This window comes from Dermacentor albipictus, chromosome 10 (genome assembly GCF_038994185.2).
Source record: "Dermacentor albipictus isolate Rhodes 1998 colony chromosome 10, USDA_Dalb.pri_finalv2, whole genome shotgun sequence".
NCBI classification, from domain to species: domain Eukaryota; kingdom Metazoa; phylum Arthropoda; class Arachnida; order Ixodida; family Ixodidae; genus Dermacentor; species Dermacentor albipictus.
In genome coordinates, this window is record NC_091830.1 from 64,018,912 (window position 1) to 64,039,633 (window position 20,722).

The window sequence follows — 20,722 nt, forward strand, 5'->3', positions numbered from 1 at the left end:
AAGCCTTGATGTAAAATCCGTAAGATTTATATGGACATCATTCGAAAGCGACCCTCCTCAGCTATTTGTGAAACAGCAAAAGCGATATGAACACTTGCAGACAGTGGCAACCGTTGTCTGAAGTGCAAGACAAGTGAAACAATACAGCCGGAAATTTTCTTTTTTGGGTCAGGAACAGCTCTAGCATGAATTCCCTTATCAGCATTCTTGTAAAAGCAAACAAGAAAATTTAAATACAGCAAAGCGCCAGAACTTCTATTCCTTCTTTTTTTTTTTGAGGCTCGACGACGTAGAGGGAACCCTACTGCTTAGAATAATAGCAAGAACACTTGCCGGACATACAATTTTAGGCCCGCAATCACCTTTTACTAGTTAAACAATGTCATGTGTTTTCCAACGCCTATCCACTGCAAAGCTGTAGTTGACCGAGACAAGGACAGCCTGCATGGCTCCTCGTATTTGTTTGGTATGCGACTCACCCAGGAACACTGGTCGCCAGTATTGGGAAAGAGAAATATTAGAACAGATACAGATATAACAATGGAAGGGAGCGCTCGGAACCAGACTATCAATAATTTTTTTATGATTCTAAGAAAATTGTAAAAGAAAGCAGAATAAATCTTTATCTGCGATATTCAACTTATTCACTGTGAGCACATTCTACCCCAGTGGATTCTAGCTTCTTATTTTTCACAAAAATCTGGCGTCCGGAAAATCCGTCGTTGACTGTACACCGGCAACTCCTCCAGACGACGACATGGCGTCAAAGACAATTCTTTAGGATTCCTCTCTTTAACTCGAGCGAGGAGTAGGGCTGCTATCGCTCCGTTTCAATAAACTGATAGCAAATTTTCCGAGAATAATGCACAAATTCCCTGCGTTCTCCCTTTGTTTTTCCAGACTATTCTGAATTTCTGAGAATTCCCGGTTTTTCCGCTTGGTAGACAGGCTGCATATCGCAGTTCGGCGGTGCAGGAGATGCGTGGTTTCATGTGTTTCTTTTCCACAGGTCTTGTTCTTCTTATGCCTTCTTTTATGCCCTTCTTATCTTTTTTTGAATTATTTCCGTCAGGCCACATGCACGTGCTGTTGTGGCTATCACCTACACTAGCTGTCATTATTGATGCAGTGATACATGCTCTCTTAGGCGGTTTTTGTAAAAAAAAAATTGTTAGCCTTTTTCACAATTCTCGATGGCGGACATGCACAATAGCGTTACTGGTGGTTTGTCCTTAAAACATAGTAGGTTGCCTGGGAGCGTCTTTCCTGTCCACGTCTCCTTTTTCCGCTGTGCTTCCTTGCAAAAATGATGTGAAACCAACAAGCCCAGCAGCTTACTTTTCTAAAGCTTATTCTTGTATATATTATTGCGTGTTAACGAATCTTGCGTGATTTGTAAAACCTAGTTGCGAGGGGATATATGAAGCAAACACATATGATGCCATACGAAGCCGACGGCTACAATACCGCTGCGCGTCTTCACAAATATCGGAAACTACTGATACCATTTTTCCGCTATCCGAACGGAAGACGCTATGAAGAGCAAAATAATATTATCTCAGCATCTCATGAGCAACGTATGTATGGCCTGCTTATGTGTCGTAGCAACTGTTGAGACACGTGACTTTTCATACATGCGCTTCAAAATAGTCGTTCTAGAGCCATATCTAGAACCGACCGCGCAGCGAAGGGTAAGGTTGCAACAAGGATCCACTGGAACGCACGGAACCACAAATCCACCGTGGGAACGACGGAGCAATATGCAAGGCGATGGTGATCAAGTAGACGCAGTCGTCGAAGATGATGCACCCATACAAGCCAATTCATTGCCAGGGACGCAGGCAAGTGTCGGTACTTGGTTACATGTAGCTTTCTAGGCGACGTTGATTAGTTTTCTCGTAAGGACAACATTTAGGGGTCGGTAGCCTAGCAAGCTTGTGCTGGCCTTCGTGGCATACATGATTTCGTATGTTCAAGGATCCTTGATTATTGCTTATCGTTTGGCTACTATTAACGAAGAAAGCTTCCCTGTAACTGCAGCGCCGGAGACCTGAAGCATGCAATATATCGTAGCGTTTCTATGAAAGTTGCAGCTTGTTTGTGAAAATTCTGGGTGGTGCTTTCACAATCTTAGATCTTTTTCCAGTGTAGAATACTTCCCTTCAGGCAGAAATGCCTAAGCACTAGGGCCGCTCTATTTGTAAGCTGTGATTGAAATTCTCGATAATTTTGAAATATATAAATTCTGGGGTTTTGCGTGGCAAAACCACAATGTGATATTCATCCACGCCATCGTCGGGTAGTACAGAAATTAGAACCATCTGCGCCTCTTTAACGTGCACCTATATCTAAGCACAATGGTATTTTCGTATTTCACACCCATCGAAACGCGGTTGCGAAGTTCTTGTTGGCTCCGCTATAAATAATGCGCATTCTCAAAGACGCTTCCAGACGGAATAGCCTGTTGCGGGCTAAAGGCGGACTTGGTCTTACTCGAATTGCCCTTGATTACTCGATTATTCACACCTTTCTCGAATCGCTTTGAAAAATTAAGCATCATTCCACTCAGGGAAGATAATGGAGCAGCGAAGCTGTGTATGTAGGCCTCTTATTGGTTACCTGTCCATTTCCGTGCGTCGAACGCCATATGCACATAGATAAAAGGTGAGGGGTGACTCGTCGTTACTTCAGGATGTTCAGCCTCGGAAGGTTATGAAGCATCAGGGAGCATACCTACTCATGTATTGTTGCAGAAGGTGGAACGACGCGTTTACCAACGAAACCTGGCTTGTAGAGCAGACACGTACCTCACCGCATTCCGCGGCCACACAGAAGACAAGGCACACCACATTGGTTCCTCACAAACTCCCTCTGAACCGGGCCGTTGCTTCGGTGAAACGTTCCTAGTTGGCGGTATCGGCGCCGCATGGACGGTTCGCATTTCTTCCTGCTTCGCGCTCCTGGCGAGCAGCACGCTCACAGGACTGATACCACGGGAGAGCGGAAAGAAAGAAGAGGCGATAAGCAAGCGCTTCGAACGCCGAAAAATTCGGGGTGGTGCAAACGTACACATGGCCGACAAGGGTAAGTTTATAATCTGTTCTTGCGAGCTTAATATATGTGTTTTTATGGGCTTCACCTCCGCCGTAGGTCGGCCTGGTATTGCACTGTCTTCGGGATTTTCGCATGTATGGCGACGAATTCTAGAACTACGCGGCCCGATTGACGCGCTCAACTTTGTTCCAGAACCTAGCCATGTACATCTTCGCTGTAAAATGACGTACAGTTGGCCGATTCTTTAGCATACCGTGCGAGGGTCAACTGACTGACCTGTCAGCGGCTTCCAATGCTACGAATTCATGAGATGAGCAAGAATTTGTCGACCTCGTCACTTTGCCAACTTTACGCCGTTGGAAGGCGTCGCCGGGCCGGCCAGTCAACCATCGTGCGTTACTGTTGTACCGTTGAAGAATCGGCCACCTGTAAAGAACCATGTGATTGCCTTGGCGCATGAAACGCCACAATTATAACCCATGGTGGGCTGTAATATTTCACCTACAGAGTGCAAAGGGAAATGCCTAGAAGCCCATGTACTGTTACAATGTGGCAGAAAGGCTCTTGCTTTAAAGTTGTAGCATTATACGGTCAGTCGGTCGATAAATTGCATGCGAAGCCACGAAACTGCTCTCTGAATACAGGGACAGAATATGCAGTATAGGCACATTGTGTGCGACCTTAATACCTGTCGTCAGGAATGAAGTGACAAGCGACCCACTGGTCGCGGAAAATTTTTTGCGCACCGGCGTAACACATACGTCATGCATAGAAAGGATGCTCTAAGCCTAGGTAGAAATCCCTAAGCCTGTAGTTAAAGCGGCGTCATAAGCAGTATCAGACCCCTTGGTAAGCAGCAGACCAGTGAGTACGCAAGTGACTAAACGGGACGCAACTTGAGAGTATGTGCCACTGAAGCAATAATTACACACGCGCACTTAGCTACACCCCCCCCCCCCTCCACTGTATGTGATGGCATTATCGCGCTCGCTTTATCCCGGCAACGGAAACCGCCTTTCAATGGTAGCGAAATGCGAGAACAACCGTGTACATAGATTTACCTGCTCGTTCAAGAACATCAGGTGGTGCAAATTATTCCGGAGTCCCCCACTACAGCAAGCCTCATAATTGGATAGTGATTTTGGGACGCAAAGCCATGGAATTTAATCGCGATGGTTAAGCCACCCCGGGAATCGCTCGAAGAAACCAAGTGGAGCTGATCTGAATGGGAACAGCAAAAGATAACCGCAGCATTATGTGGCAGTCCACGTGGTGTGATATGTATTCGTTCGGCACCGTAAATATGTGCATCTTTCACCTCGTACTCCTCCCGTATATCTAAATACCGTGTGCTATATCAGCATAATCCGCGCACGCCTAATTACGACGCATAACAAATTGATGCGTCGCATATCTTGAACAGTTCTCGTTAAGGGAGCGTCCACCCAATTTGCATTGTATGCCACAATGGCATCAGCTCCATGTTTAAGCAGCTTCCTAGAAGGCAACAATTTTTTCATGAGCAGTCAGCACGGATTCAGGCGTGGCCTTTCAACAGTGACACAGTTACTCCACATTACTAACGATTTGTTTGCAGTTCTTGATAATAGTGGCCAGGTCGACATAACCTTTCTAGACTTTGAAAAAGCCTTCGACTGCGTGTCACATTCCAAAAGATATTAAAACTAAAGCACCTCTTTAGAAATGAGCGTATTCGGGGGTGGCTTGACTCTTACCTAACGCAGCGCACACAATATGTTCAAATAGGTGACTTTAAATCATCAATGCTTCCAGTCCTTTCAGGCGTACCTCAAGGGTCCGTCCTTGGACCATTACTTTTTCTTGTTTATCTGAATGATCTCTCACTTGACACTGCTGTACAATGCCGATTTTTCGCGGATGACTGCGTTGTTTACCATGCCATTCAAACTAAAGATGATCAATTACTCTTAAGCAATTCGCTAACATCAATTTCTAACTCGCGCCAGACTTGGAATATGAGCCTAAATATCCCTAAATGACCGTAACAAAAGAGAAGAGTCCACTATCGCATGTATACAAAATTAACGACGTTGGCATTACTCTTGTCGATACGTTTAAATATCTGGGGTTTTAAATATCTCGCGATTTAAGATGGCGTGCCATTATAAATAGATTTCCTGCACCTTAGAACGACTATTATTAGGGCCCTTTTACAGCCACGTCACATCGACATCACAGGACAAATAACTATACTGCGAACTGATTACCACGTTCATGGCGCTCTTTGGCCATACCTGGCCCTTGCGCCAATAAGCATCAAACATTCATTCATTCATTTGGCTTCTCGCAGGCTGGTGAAACAAGCGAAATTTTACAGCAACTTGATTCGCCTAGGCAACCAGACAGTGAGCGGTTGCACCGGAATCCCAATCAAGAAGGGCCTCTGAGGAGTCCCCTTAATACTTCCTCATCGGGAAATCAAGAGCAGACTGGCGATGCTGCCAGGGGAAGTAATGAGAACGTGCATGAACAAAGTAAGTAGTATTTACACGGTCACACCTCTCAGGGATGACACGACAGGAAAAAAAGCCACCCAATACTGAAGCAGAGTGGCTAGGGCATTGCACCGCTTAGCCCGAGGCCGGGGATGTTATCCCTGCGACGGAAGCATATCGATAAAATAATGTCAACAGTAAAGAGCCCCAGTTATCCAGAATTATTACTCCTCGACCTCCGACTGTGGCTTGCCTCTAATTTATATTTTGGGTGTCAGGTGCAAAGCCCATTATTAAATTATCAGGACCCCAAATGTTTGCCTTCCTGGCTTGAGAGCTGTGAAACCGAAGGTGTCTGATGGCCTCAAGACCCGGTGTAGTTGGAAAAATCACCCATGAGAATGGTATTGTTGGTCTGCAGAGAAAAAAAGATCAATTAGCAATTTCTATGTTGTCTATGTATAGAGATGCTACTAGAAACCTTTCACATGTAAGTAAGGATTATTTCACATGTAAAAAAAACAACGCGTAGATTAGGACAGGTGAGAGCATTATCCCCCTTGACGAACATTAGATTGGCATGTTTTCTATTCGAAATATCTTCAAGCCGTAGACGAGTGCCCTGTGGCCTGGTCACTGAACTGTGTAGAGGGCAAGTGATAACATGAGGTTAATTTTTATATTTCGTAGATATGTAGACGTTTGCTTTTTCCAGTGATACGGTCCGCAGAGATCTCAAATAGGCGTCATCTTTCCAAATAGTTTTTTAGATATAAATCACAAATAGTTTTTGTGATTGTCGCACTCTCGCGGCTGAAAGGTATGCGCTGGTTGAAATGGCATTCGCGATAGCGCAACCGAGTTTCGGGGCGTGTTCAACGCCGACTGTCTACTATTGTAGATTTTCGGGACGCAGTTGTGGTCGTCCGAGAGGTTACGGACATCTGAACGGTTCGATGGACAGCTTTCCTCTTCAAAGCAGCGTCTGCTCCTCTTGCTTTGGCAGGCGAGGAGTATGCTGGCGCCTTCGCCAACGATGCTGTCGCACTACATTGAGCAAACATCTAACAAAAACCCATTTGCTTATGCCGGTTTTACAGCTCCACATGTCATCGTTAACATATTTTGCTGTCTACTAAATTAGGTAATAGAACAACACACTACGTAGATATTATCGCTAGCTATATATAAATGCCTTAAGCCCTGCCTTTTCTATAAAAATTAGAACAAATTTAAAGGGCTCGGCTGTTCGCCTACATAAATATACCTGACAATGATTTTTCAAAAGTTTGTTTCTCAAGAAAGGTACCGCATATGCAATTTTTGAGGCGCTCCCTCCTGTTGCAGGCTTGGGAGTCGCTTCAAATGAACATGGTGCTGCACCAGAACCGCTGCCTACTTTCTCGGATGCCGTCGAGTCTTCTTCCAGCCCAGCTTCTCAAGTAACGCAGCCGTCGTATGAGGACAGCACCGCTCTTCCAGCAGCTAACGCGGCTGCAAGCGCGGCTGTCAACACGTCAAACATATTGCCGGCCCTACAGCAAGTGCGGTACGTAGATTCTAGCGCAATATAATTGATCTTTAGAGAACATTGCAGGGCATAGGAATAACTGATGTCAAAACAAGCCTAAATTCCGACCACGTCTTACAAAGGTTTAGATGGGGAAATATTCCTATTGCGTCATTCAGAGACATTTCTATGATCCTAAAAATTGCCTTGGTGCTGAAATTGTAGAGAGCTGTGAATTACTAATAAATCGATAGTGATCGTGCATATCTTATTTTGTGGGGGAATGGTTGCGCACTCTGATCCGGAAATCTTCACGACGTCATATTGGAAAGAGTGCTTGCTCTTTGACGCCGGATAGCTCTTGTTTGGCTTTTTTATTTATTACATGGGGAATGTGCAATACGTTTTAGCCATTGAGGGTCGTATTGATAATGTTAGTCAACAATAGCACCTAGACATCAAAAGACCAGCAGTAGTGTTTGTTTTTCCGCTGTACCGGAATAACACTGTCAATAGAAATTCATCAATTATAGAGAAACCAAAAAGACAATAAATATAAGCGTACAAAAACACATATATGAATACTCCGCTGGCCAACTGAACACGCCTATTTAATGTTCCCAAAGTAGGCGTTGACGCTCTTATTAACTCATCATAACAGCTGTCTTTCAAGCAAAGGTCTACGCATAGAAAATGTTAATTTTAGCATAATTTCAAGCCACCCTGTTATCTTTGCTTCACTTGCTAAGTTGCTCAGTTCAATTCAAATTTCAGTTTATTTCCGTAAGAATGCAGGAAGTCTAGAACGAAAATTTTCCACTTCACAGATTTACGGCGCCTGTGCAAGGCCTACACCAAGTACAAAAAGTATACAGTAATACAGAACTGACTGAACGCGAAGTATTCAGTGACAGAGCACCTCAAACTATACACCTTGCACTTTCCGGCCGTTATTCAACCTCCTCATCAACAGACATGTACAACCGCAGGCTGTTCTATCGGGAGCACTAGGGCTAGCAGAAGGAGAGCGTCTTTTCACTGCAGGGTCATCACAGCCGCTCTCACCTGTCGTCATGTTCAATGAAAGTAGCGAAATAGCATTTGCTGAGTTGCGAGCTCGCACCCTACATGGTGTGCCCTCTCAGCGTTCCGCAATTCGTCAGCCTACGTCAGGTCCGCCTGCCGACACAGTTCTGAATGAAACCCATGTAAGTATGCACGATGGAAATTACAATTCGTAAACGATAAATATAGTGGACAGGTCGCGTTAAAGTTAAAGGATCTGTTTCTGTTCTAGCATAAGATATTGTGATAGCATTTTAACGCGATAGCGTTAAAGAGCTCGTGTCGCAGAAAAGCCGGTGTCGTCGGCGTCGGTGTCGGCGTCGGCGTTTGCGGCGTTGACCGTGAGCGATAAATCACGTCAGGCGCTTCATAAATAAAAAGCAACTTCCAAGATTGGCCCGGTGGGAATCGAACCAGGGTCTCCGGAGTGTGAAACGGAGACGCTACCACTCAGCCACGAGTTCGATGCTTCCAAGCGGTGCAAACGCGCCTCTAGTGAATGCGGTGTTGCCTTCGAAACGAGCCGTGGAAAGTTATACTGCGGTGTATATCGGTAATTATGAACATGTAACGTACAGAAGTCACAATTACACGACTTGCGAAGTGCGTTTCCGCTGCATTTCTTCTGCGCTTTCCGCACACGCAGAGCCATCTTGCGGCAAACACAGAAGACCCCCTCCTCTCAATGTACGGCGCTGCCCCGACAGGAGGCGCGCCGCGCGCGCATTGGGACCGCTGCCAGGCGCGTCACGGGACTCCCTCTCCCCTGACGACGCTTCTCCGTGCTCCCGGTCCTTTCTTTAGATTACTATCTATCTCTCTGCCCGTGCCGATCGCGTCGTTTGGCTGGCGTAGATCGTTTCCCCTCCGAGACACCGAGTTCTTTGGTTCGTTCCGTTCGCTCAGGCGCACGTTTCGTTGCCGCGCCGAACGCTGCGTTGCTCGACGCTCACCGCGTGATAGGTGGGCGCTAAGTCCGATGCGGGGTGCATCGTAAGTGATCGCTGTGCCGTAGCGCATTGTCTTACACCCATTGGCGGGTCGACGGGAACGCTGTCGCGTCCCACTCTTGAAGGCGAAGCTTAAGCGTCCTCCAATTTTTATTACGCACTATTGATGAAAGGCACCGTAATGATTACTGCAGAATTCTATTACCTTATTCAGGCACTTCAAATGTATACTGAATTAGTGACCTTCGTAAGATTCTCGCTCACATAAGCTAAAATCATGTTGTAAAACGAGTGACACCGCCAACATTACGTATTAAGCTCAGTCGTCCGGATGTTTTTACTTTAACCTCCCAACACGACTTGTATACCAAATTTGTGATTTTATTGCCTGGTCTATTGTTTTCCTTATTTCGTTAAACTTCCCGCGAGACACATGCAGAATAAAAGAACGTGAAATAAAAGATTTATATCTGCATCGTGCAGGAATAGCAGCATTGTGTATGTGATTATAATTTACATCGCTTAATGGTTGTAGCTGCTTGAATCTTGCGGTGCTGTTCGCCTGACTTAGCTCACTTAAATCGCAAAAACGTGCAAAAAGGCATCTCGCTGACAAGAAGCCTAAGAGCCCTGCTTGGCCTATTACTTTTTGGGATGCTAGTACTACCAAACTCCGAAGCTTGCTTCCCTCTAAATATTTCAAAAATTTACCTGATTTCCCTACATTTTTGCGAGATATAATAGTTCAGTTTTTCAACATGCTTTATGTAAAAATACGTTTTGTCATGCAAGCAGACGGCAAATACCTTGGTAAAATTGATTTTAATATCATGTATCAGATATTGAAGTAAAAAGTTACTTCACTCAAATTGAAATGATGTTGCATTGGAGGTTGTCCGGCTGACAACATACTTTCACTTGAAGCGCTCATACTCACAGTAGAGTACGTCCGCAGTCTTATACATTCCTTTCCATACAAAAGGATTACGTGGAGCCTTTTCTGAAATTGGTCAAAAAATGGGTGCCCAGCCTTTCATAACGGAACACGCGTCACCACGCAGTGTGCAACTTTACGGCACCTTTGTAAAATTGTGAAGCAGGTGCAATGAGTTTTCTCGTTTGCTGGGTACCGGTCGAGCACACCCACCACTACGTGTTTAAGGTCGTATATACTAGATTGCGTTTACAGTGCGAAAATACATGACCATTTTCAGTAACTTTCCTGAAAGCGAAAACTCGCCCTAGCACGTCAAAACTGCTATTTCTGTCGAGGTTGCTGTGTCCTTCGCCACGTCGTGTTAAATTTTAATATACGTACTGATTCTCAGCGCAAGGACCGTGTTATCATGCTTGGTGCTGGGTGATTTCTGCTGACGCGACGATATTGTTTTATGTTTCTTTTTGTGTTACAGCATAAGTTTGTTTTCGCCAGTTACACGTCAATATTTGCTTCACATTTCACAGATATCAAAAGCATAATGGCAACAGGAATAGTTCATTAATGATCATAAGGCACCCTTACCTTGTAGTTTACTTAGCAAAATGTCCTTACTACACAGCAAGACGATCATTAGTCATACTTAGCATGTTCACGTGGGCATTACTTGTTGCCACAGGAATGCAAACACGCCTTCGCGGTAGCAGTTCTACACATTGGTCGTCACGGCATCGAAGCATTGGTTTCTCCTTACCGCAAAATTTTCTTTTATTTACGAGAACTGGCCCGTTTACCTAAACCGGGCTACATATCTCTAGATGCAGGGAAATATTCCTGTGTTCGTAGCACTGGTTGCTGGACAATATCGCTCCCACTTACAATGAGAACGACGCCGCCGGATAGGAATTAGCGCAACGACTATTTCTTTCAGAGGGCTGCCGCCGTCCATGCACGGTGACATTTTTTTGTGTTGGTAATAAAATTCTGACAGAATTCATCGCAAGGAAAATTTTTGAGTGACCACTTACGTTGCGAGTGCACAACCTGTAACACCGAAGCTGTTGAGGCTACTTCCTCTAGGATCGTATCCGCGTGTTAACACAAAACTACCATCACGAATGGCTCCGGCATCGTCGTCGTCTTCCACAGCTGCCTCGTTGGTGCAACTCGACGCTAGCACGCAAACGCGCATGTGCTAGTGCAGCCACGTCCTTCACCATAATTATTTATTTACTGTTTATTATTCATTAAATAATTTATTTATTATTAATTAGGGCACACAAGGAAGTAACACATTTCACAGCGAATTACAATGATGCTGTTTAGGGATAGTTACCCAAGTTTGTCTCCGAGTGGAGAAACAGAACTACCCAAACGTGGACCGATCCCGAAGATACTTAAATGCCGGAGCGACCTGTGGCGGAGATGCAGCAGGCGTTAAGTACTCACCATATATAGGCGAATCCTGGTGGTAGTTCGATGCCGGGCAGCCCCACGGTGGATGCGAAGCCCGCGTGAAGCACTGCCCATTCCTGGACTAATCTGGAAGATAGTTTCACGTGGTGGTGACGTTCAAGAACACAGTAGCAATACTGTGATTAACGAAACGAGCGTTTTATTGGGCGAACCTGTGCCCACAAAAACAGTCTATACACAACAGGTTATAGCACAACGATAGCGGCGAACTCGGTCGGCGATCGTCGAAAATCTGATCAGCGGGTCAAGCGCGTCGGCTTTTATAGATCAGTCGTTGAATGTTCCAGATTAACCGATGGTACCCGCGTGTCTTCCACAAAGTTCTACACTATTCGCGTCACGCTTACATGCAATCAGATTACACAAGTTGCGGTGAAAGACAGTGTAGGGAACCATCGATAACATTCCAGAAACTTCTTTTACATGCAGGCGCGTCCTGCGCTGCGCGATAACATTTGTTAGGCGGCCAAACGTGGTCGCCCGATAAAGATAAGCACACGTGTCCATAGTGCAATATCGAGCCGACCCGCGGCGGAGAGAAAGCAGGCGTTAAGCACTCGTCATTCGTGCACCGATGCCTCAGACTGTACAATGCTGGACCGACCCACGGCAGAGGTGCACTTCGCCATTGACATAAACAGCTCGCTGGCGATCATTCTTCACAGAGTGGAAGGCCAGTAAGTTTTTATTGTGAAGTCATTTGTTCACATAATGTCGCCGTATTTATTCATAACGGCTATTCTTTTATTTTACATCCAGCGTCCACTAGATACTGTTGCGGACAGATGGTGCGATACGTGGGTCGGCTCGTGAAATAAAGGTGTTGCTATGCATAAATAAGGAACCAGTAAATTTTTTAAGGTACATGTGAGGTGCGCAAATGAAGCCACTGATGATCGCCGGGCAGCCACGACGGCTATATGCCAGATAATGCGTGGTTACAGCATGCAAGCCTAAAAATTCTGCGTTTCCTATAGGCTTTGTGTACTCGCCTAGCGATGCTTAAGGCTCCTTTACACTAGGTCAACACGAGACCCATTGCTGCCTGCAAACTTTCGCCAACGGCGTTTTTCCTTCCTGTTGGAGCCTCTGTCACACTGTACCGACAGCGACCATCTTCCGACGGTTGGCTGATAGATCGGCGTCAGTACATTGTGAGAGAGGCGCCGACAGGAAGGGAAAAACGTTTTCGCCAACCGTCAGCAGTACGAAATCCGTGTCGCGTTGGCGTATTGTGAATGAGCCTTTAGCGGCTGGCTTCAGGCTTGGAGAGTACGAAAGCGTGCTTTTACCATTTACGGGCTGCTCAAAGAACCTGCAGTGGTAAGCACTGCTTCAGTCAATACATCGCCTCTCAGCCAAACTGACTGCTGGGCGATGAATAATTCACCAATAGGTGGCTTCCAACTTTCAGTTTCATAGCCGTTTCTGCAGAATAACATAAACTAAAGTCGAACGCTCTGCATTTTGCTACTGCATATGCTTGAAGCAACGTCTTGCCTGCCACACTTCGTTCACCAATTTCCTTTTGTTGCTCCAGATCAGCGTATAGGTTTCCTCTCGAGGGCCCAGACAGTTCACGGGAGAGAAACGTAAGCGGCGCCTCCGAAGCACCGGATGGCGGTGCGCTTTCTCCACAGCAGGCGACAGAGGACGACGCCTCGGACGCCACTGTAAACGCACGAAGGCGCGTCGCAGGCCAAAGTTTGGAGCGCTTGGTTGGCGCACATACACGAAGGATGAGGCTCGGCCAGCAAAACGAAGCAAGCATAAGGGTGCGCGTTCTTCCAGACCTCGAAATTTTGGAACAAGAGCCCTGCCGATTTACGCTAATACTTGCCAATGACGATGCCGGAGTGCCAGAAGAAACACGTAAGCAGCGTAAAAACCAACCAATTGCAACAATCTACCAGAAATTTAGCAATGTTAAACTACTTTACAAAGTTCGATTGCTGTGCATGATGCTGTGTGCGCGTTTTTTTTGTTTCATTAGCATAAGCTATACCGGGTGTCCCAGCTAACTTGAACCAAGGGTTTAAAAATGAAATATGGGGGTCAGGAGAGTGAAACTACCTGCATATTGGTGACAGGCATTTGGCGCACCACAGGAAATTTTTTGTATTGCAATTACTTAACTAGTAATTAAAATAATTTTTTTTAAATTTTTAATATTGACTTTAGACACTAAGTGTGATTCGCAAAGTTGGAGAGCACTTTCAGAAACCCCCATTCCATTATTCGCCATAAAGAAAACCTTACGTGTACCTCTTTTTTCGAGCTCGAAAGAAAGCCCGCGAAATACAAAAAAAACCACGTGACGAGCGCATTCGCGCGCCGCGATCGTGCTGCTCTCAACCGTGCTTTCAGTGAACGAAATCAGCTCCGGTATTCATTCGGCGGCCCCGTTTCAGAGGCAGGCCGATATCTTGGTGGTGGTTTCTTCGGCCGTGTCAGCCAGTTCGCGCGTGACGGTGTAAATTGCAGCGAGTGCGCTGCGCTTTGCAGTCGCGATAAAGACTGCCAAGCTCGAAGTTTTCAAATGAGAGGAGTTTTATTTGCCAGTTGCAAAGAAAATAAAAGTGGCGGTTTATGGCTTGGCTGTGCGGCGATGACAGCCGTGGCATGCGGTTGTCCTGACTCCATTTCATTTCGGTTTCTTACCAATTATAAAAAGTGCTCGAATAGGTCACCTTGTGCGACGATACAGCTCTGGCATCTTGTAACCAAATCAGCCGTTGCATTTCGTATGACAGCCTCAGGCATGTTTAAACAGACTTCCGTTATTTTGTCTTTAAGGTCTTGCGGTGTGGAAGTTGGTGTGCTGTACACCTTGTCCTTGATATGACCCCACAAAAAGTAGTCCAGAGGTGTCATATCAGGAGACCTGGCTGGCCAGTTCACGGGACCTAGTCGTCCTATCCATTTCTGCGGGAACGCTGCGTCGAGCCAGGTCCGAGCCTTGGCGCTGCTGTGCGCGGGGGCGCCATCGTGTTGAAACCACACATTTGTGGCCCTGGCGAGCGGTAGATCCGAAAGGAAGTCGTCAACGGGTCCTCTGAGGATATCATTGGTGTAGCGATCTGCTGTCAGCGTCTGGTCGAAAAACACAGGCCCGATCAAACTACCGTCGAAAAGTCCACACCAAACACTAAATGACCACTGGTACTGGTGCTGCGTCTGTAAAACCCAGTAGGGATTTGAATCGCTCCAGTAATGAGCATTGTGCAGGTTCACCTGTGAATTGCGCGAAAAACTAGCTTCGTCACTCCATATCACTTTGTTCAAAAAATCCGGGTCGTCCTGCATCTTTATCAGAATCCAATTAGCAAAATCGGTCCTGTTTTGGAAGTCCCGTGGCAACAGATTTTGATGAAGCTGTACGTGGTACGGATGCAGGCGGTGTTTGCGCAGTATTCGCCAAACTGATGACCTGGAGACTCCGGTATCCTCGCTCACGCTGCGCACGCTTGCTTGGGGTTCCAGAGCGAACAGCGATAAAATATGCGTCTCGAAGTCCTCGTCAAAAACAGGTGCTCTGTGTCGTGTGGACGTAAAACTGCCCATCCGTCGCAGCGTCTCGAAGGCACGCAGGATCGTTACTGAACTTGGCCGCCTGCCTGGGTGCCATTGTTGCATAAGGTCTGCAGCGCGCCTTCTGTTCCCATGACATGCACCTAGAGCCAGAACCATGTCTGCTTTCTCTTCATTTGTAAACGGCATGTCTGCAGTGCTAGTAATCACTACACCAAAGATTCAGTCTCGCATGAGAGTGGCATAAGAAGAGCACACGACAAACTGTGCTTCACCGCTGCTTCCAGCTTTCAAAATCCTCATTAGGAAACTGCAACACACAGCCGCCAACACCTCGCGGCGAAACATTATTCCCTGTATTTCTCTTTTGCTTCTGAGTGACAAAGCAGACTCGCCATCTCAGTATCTTATCAGATTGGGACTAAGTCGTCGTCGCCGGGTGCCAACTAGCTGACGCGGACGAAAAACCCCCGCCAAGATATCGGCCTGCCGCTGCAACGGGGCCGCCGAATGAATACCGGAGCTGATTTCGTTCACTGAAAGCACGGTTGAGAGCAGCACGATCGCGGCGCGCAAATGCGCTCGTCACGTGGTTTTTTTTGTATTTCGCGGGCTTTCTTTCGAGCTCGAAAAAAGAGGTACACGTAAGGTTTTCTTTATGGCGAATAATGGAATGGGGGTTTCTGAAAGTGCTCTCCAACTTTGCGAATCACACTTAGTGTCTAAAGTCAATATTAAAAATTTTAAAAAAATTATCTTAATTACTAGTTAAGTAATTGCGATACAAAAAATTTCCTGTGGTGCGCCAAATGCCTGTCACCAATATGCAGGTAGTTTCACTCTCCTGACCCCAATATTTCATTTTTAAACCCTTGGTTCAAGTTAGCTGGGACACCCGTATAGGAAACTAAACTGCCATTGCGCAGGATTCGCGCCTAATTCTACGTTCCTAGTTCTATAATAATGGCAAGCCATGGATATGCATGCGAACATATTTTGAGCACTTTTCCGACACCACATCATTTGGTAGCTGCACATTGCCTATTTCTGCATACTAAACAGCAGGCACACATTAAAAAATGATCAATGTATATAACACACCAATATATTTGGAGTGTGCGCGTATTATCATCCAAAGATGCAAAAGATATGACAGCATTCAATAAAATACATCTACCTACAGTACAATGTCATAATTTGGTAACCTCCCCCCCCCTACACAATGCTCCTCTTAGCCTGTAGGGTAAACTGAATAAATAAATCTTTTAGTATATGTCACATAAGTTCCTCAAACACCCAATAGTATTTCAGTATTGCGCAAATCACGTTATGAAATGAGGGCAATGCAACTTATTCAAATACCAGCTCAAATTAAATAACACACAGATATTCTAATTATTTTCTTTAGTAATTTATAAAGTGCTTCCTTTTCCAGCACGAACTATTCTCCTAGTGCGATTATTCTAGCTGACGAATCTGCCGTTCAGTCACAGATATCGCGTTACAGAACACCTTCTGATAGAGCTGCACTCGTGCTCGCAGTACCAAGCAAACGTAATGGTCACTTCTCACAAATGTATGAAGCATAGCGCACCCGATACTTGATAAAAGAGCGACACCAAGCACAAAGGTGCACATCATGCAAACTATCAATGAAATCTTGATTTGCGGAATCAAAACCTGCATATACCCTCACCCAATGGATGCGTAATAGAACATGTGCCTACACAATATCGAAATGTGTAGGGCACCTTGCTCATGAATAACATTTATCTCATGCGCAGATATTCCTAGAATATTGTTCAAAATCCCCTCAGGGGCGTCTGCGTCAGCAGGCGTTTGGTGCGTTGCGACACCACGTACCCGAGCACACGAGGGTTGGACCCTCCCGCGTGTAGCCGTGCGCGGCTTAGCCGTGTCCGGGCAAAAGGGGATCCTGGGGGTTGAGCCAATGCCGGGTGTTTGGACCTTTACGGCCCCTCGGCGGCGGCAACACACCCCTTTGGCCTCGCCTTCACGTAGACGGCACCCCCGGACTGACCCACCCGGGGGAAATCGGCAGTCGCCTTTTCCTGTCCTCCTCTCCAATCTTCGTCTTTCTCTCTCGCCTTTTTCATCTCTCCTGTCTTCTTCTCTCTTCCATTTACTTCCTTTCTCCACGGCGGCAAGGGTTAACCTTGTGTATGTGCCCTCCCTTGGCTATAATATATTAGGTTATAGTGGCAGTGTACGGTTGGCGCCTGCAGCCTTACCCGTTAAGTCCTGCAGCGTCCCCAAGTTGGGCTCCATGGTGGGTGGCCGCCATTGCTGCTGAAAACATACCAATTTACTATGGGAACACCGGCATTTCCCCGCCTACTTGATCGTCACCCTCAGAAGAGGGGACGCACCGAAGACTTAAGCACTTGTTTCAACCGCACGAAAGAGACCTATCCAAAATACCACGTAGTACACAGTGAGAGCCCTGAAAAACAAGCTAGATTTATTTCTCCATTCACAGTAGCAAAATCTTTGACCGAAGCCTTAGGGGCAGGTTATAAGGTAACGAAAATGGCTAGCGGGGACCTTCTCCTTGAGATCCCTCAGAAACAACAGTACGAAAAGCTTGGCAGTCTTGTGACATTTGGTAACGTACCAATATCTATTACACAACACCGAACAATGAACAGCTCACGGGGAGTCGTGTCAGAGGCAGACCTCCTAGACTTGACAGAAGCTGAACTCTTGGAAGGATGGAAAGAACAAAATGTCACTGAAGTAAAACGTATTATAATTAGACGGGACAACAAGGAAATCCCCACAAAGCATCTTATCCTAACATTTGCATCCAGCACACTGCCAGAAACTATCGAAACAGGATACATCAGATTAAATGTTCGACCATATATCCCCAACCCTAGAAGGTGTTTCAAATGTCAGAGGTTCGGCCATGGCTCGCAGAGCTGCCGTGGTCAAATAACTTGTGCAAAATGTGGAGTGCAGGGCCACCCCTCCGACAACTGCAGTGGCACACCTCACTGTGTGAACTGCAGTGGTGACCATCCCGCTTACTCACGCTCCTGTCCAAACTGGAAGAAAGAAAAAGATATAATCACCCTTAAAGTCAAGGAAAATATTTCGTTTAAGGAAGCCCGTAAAAGGTGCTCTCCTTTCCACAACACACCTTATGCTGATGCGGCGCGTCGGGGGGCGGCGTCGCAGCGGCCAATGCCAAGTGCCATGCCCGCGTGCAGCGAGCAGGCACCTTTGGCTTCTGCCCCTAGGGTGGAAGTAGGTAAGCCTACTCCATCCAACCAGCAAACCGGCCAGGCTACCCTTGGGTTGCCGGCCCCACAAGAGTTATCGGCGGCAACCTGTGCTACACGCAGCGCTGCCGCAGTACCGATAGTGGCCCCGAAGGTAGGCGCAGCCGAGGCGGCCTCGACCTCCCCGGCTCCTCCCAGCGCTGGCAACAGCCGGCGCAGCCAAATTCCACAGGGAACCCCATCGACCTCCGGGCAGGTGGGCGCAGAGGTTTTGCCTTCCGAGGTGAGACTCTCCCGAAAAACTTCTCGCTCGCAAGAGCGCGTGTCCGGCGCCTTACAAGAGGCAATGGACACAACACCTATCCCCACGGCGCGCCAAGCGCCTAAGGAGCGGCGAGGTTCCCTCGAACGCTTCAAAAAAGGCAAAACCCCGGTTACAGGGCCTCGAAAGAGCTCTGTAATCTAATGCATCACTTCCGTTTCCGTACACACAGCACTAATTTACACTAAATATGGATACACAAATCATACAATGGAACGTCAGAGGTCTCCTTAGAAACCTTGACGATGTACAAGAACTCATCCACAAACACAATCCAAAAGTGCTGTGTTTACAGGAAACACACTTAAAACCAAAACACACAAATTTTCTTCGACAGCACGTCACTTATCGCAAAGATCGCGACGATGCTATCGCATCATCGGGCGGTGTCGCCATTGTAATTCAAAAAAGCATAGCCTGTCAACGTTTGCAGCTACGAACGGCCCTTGAGGCAGTGGCGGTTCGAGTTATTCTGCTAAACAAGCTTATGACTAGTTGCTCACTTTATATACCCCCACATTATAAACTAAGCAAACATGAATTTCAGTCCTTTATTGATGAATTGCCAGAACCCTATGCTGTTCTTGGCGATTTCAATGCACATAACTACCTGTGGGGCGACCCTCGTATAGATGCACGAGAACGTCTTGTCGAACAGTTCCTTTTTTCTTCTGGTGCTTGTCTGTTGAATAAAAAAGAACACACATATTACTCTCTTACAAACAAAACCTATTCTTCCATAGATCTTAGCATAGTCTCGCCGTCTCTACTGCCTGAGCTCGAATGGGAAGTTAACGACAACCCTTACGGAAGCGACCACTTCCCTATAGTGCTAAGATCTCCAAAAGAAAACGAATATCCACCACACGCTCCTAGGTGGAAGATTGAGACAGCTGATTGGGAGAAATTTCAATCTCTTACTAGTATATCATGGGCTGAGCTGTCTTCGTTAGGAATTGATGCTGCAGTCGAGTTCTTTACAGCCTTCATAATAGATGCCGCATCAAAATGCATATCCGAAGCGAGTGGTCTGGCATGCAAACGACGTGTACCGTGGTGGAACAGCGAATGTAGGATCGCCCGTAAGAATCAGAACAAGGCGTGGGGGTTGCTACGCGCTTCTCCCACTGCAGAGAATCTTATGAACTTTAAGAAAACTAAATCCCAAGGCAGGCGAGCCCGCCGACAGGCCAGAAGAGAAAGCTGGCACAAGTTCTTATCGAGTATCAACTCGTTTAGGGATGAGGCGAAAGCCTGGAACAGAGTTAATAGGATTAGAGGGCGGGAAACACATTCACTCCCCCTGGTAAACACACAGGGCGATACACTGCAAGACCAGGCAGACTCACTTGGGGAATATTTTGAGAGTGTTTCAAGTCAAATTATACACAATCCTTCCTCAAATACAAACTAACAGAAGAACGTAAGCCATTAACAAGAAAAGGTCGAGAGAATGAGCCTTACAACCGTCCTTTTTGTATTGCCGAATTGAGAGCTGCCTTGAGCGCATGCAACAGCTCCGCACCAGGATCTGATAGAATCATGTATGAAATGCTCAAACACTTTCACAATGACACGCAGGTTACACTACTCACACTTTTCAACACCATTTGGGATGCAGGGTACCTTCCAGCTGCATGGAAGGAAGCCATTGTGATCCCTGTTTTGAAACAAGGCAAGGACCCTTCCTCAGTGGCAAGTTACCGCCCGATAGCCCTCACAAGTTGCATTTGTCAGGTGTTCGAAAAAATGATAAATCGGCGACTCATCTTTTTCCTTGAACAGAGCAAAATTCTTGATCCTTATCAGTGCGGCTTCCGAGAAGGACGCTCCACAACTGACCATCTTATACGTGTAGAAGCAAATACCCGGGACGCATTTGTACACAAACAATTCTTCTTATCCATATTCCTCGATATGGAGAAGGCGCACGATACGACGTGGCGTTACGGAATCCTAAGAGACTTGTTGGAAATGGGTATCCATGGAAATATGCTTAACCTAATAGAAAGCTATCTGTCCAGTCGTACCTTCCGGGTAAAAGTCGGCAATGTACTATCACGACCTTTTATACAAGAAACGGGTGTACCCCAAGGAGGCGTGCTCAGTTGCACACTTTTCATCGTGAAGATGAACACGCTTCGCGCTTCATTAC

General features: G+C 46.4%; 1 protein-coding gene across 2 annotated transcripts in view; it reads left to right on the forward strand.

Annotated features, from left to right (window-relative positions):
- The first annotated feature begins 1,648 nt into the window (after positions 1-1,648).
- LOC135904189 (uncharacterized) overlaps positions 1,649-20,722 on the forward strand; it is a 39,686-nt gene continuing 20,612 nt past the window's right edge. For both annotated transcript variants that reach the window (XM_065434821.2, XM_065434822.2), the window contains exons 1-4: positions 1,649-1,841; positions 5,387-5,570; positions 6,879-7,080; positions 13,010-13,341. In XM_065434821.2, coding sequence (XP_065290893.1) covers positions 1,761-1,841; positions 5,387-5,570; positions 6,879-7,080; positions 13,010-13,341 — 799 coding nt within the window. In that variant the 5' untranslated portion in view covers positions 1,649-1,760. The remainder of the gene's footprint in view (positions 1,842-5,386; positions 5,571-6,878; positions 7,081-13,009; positions 13,342-20,722) is intronic.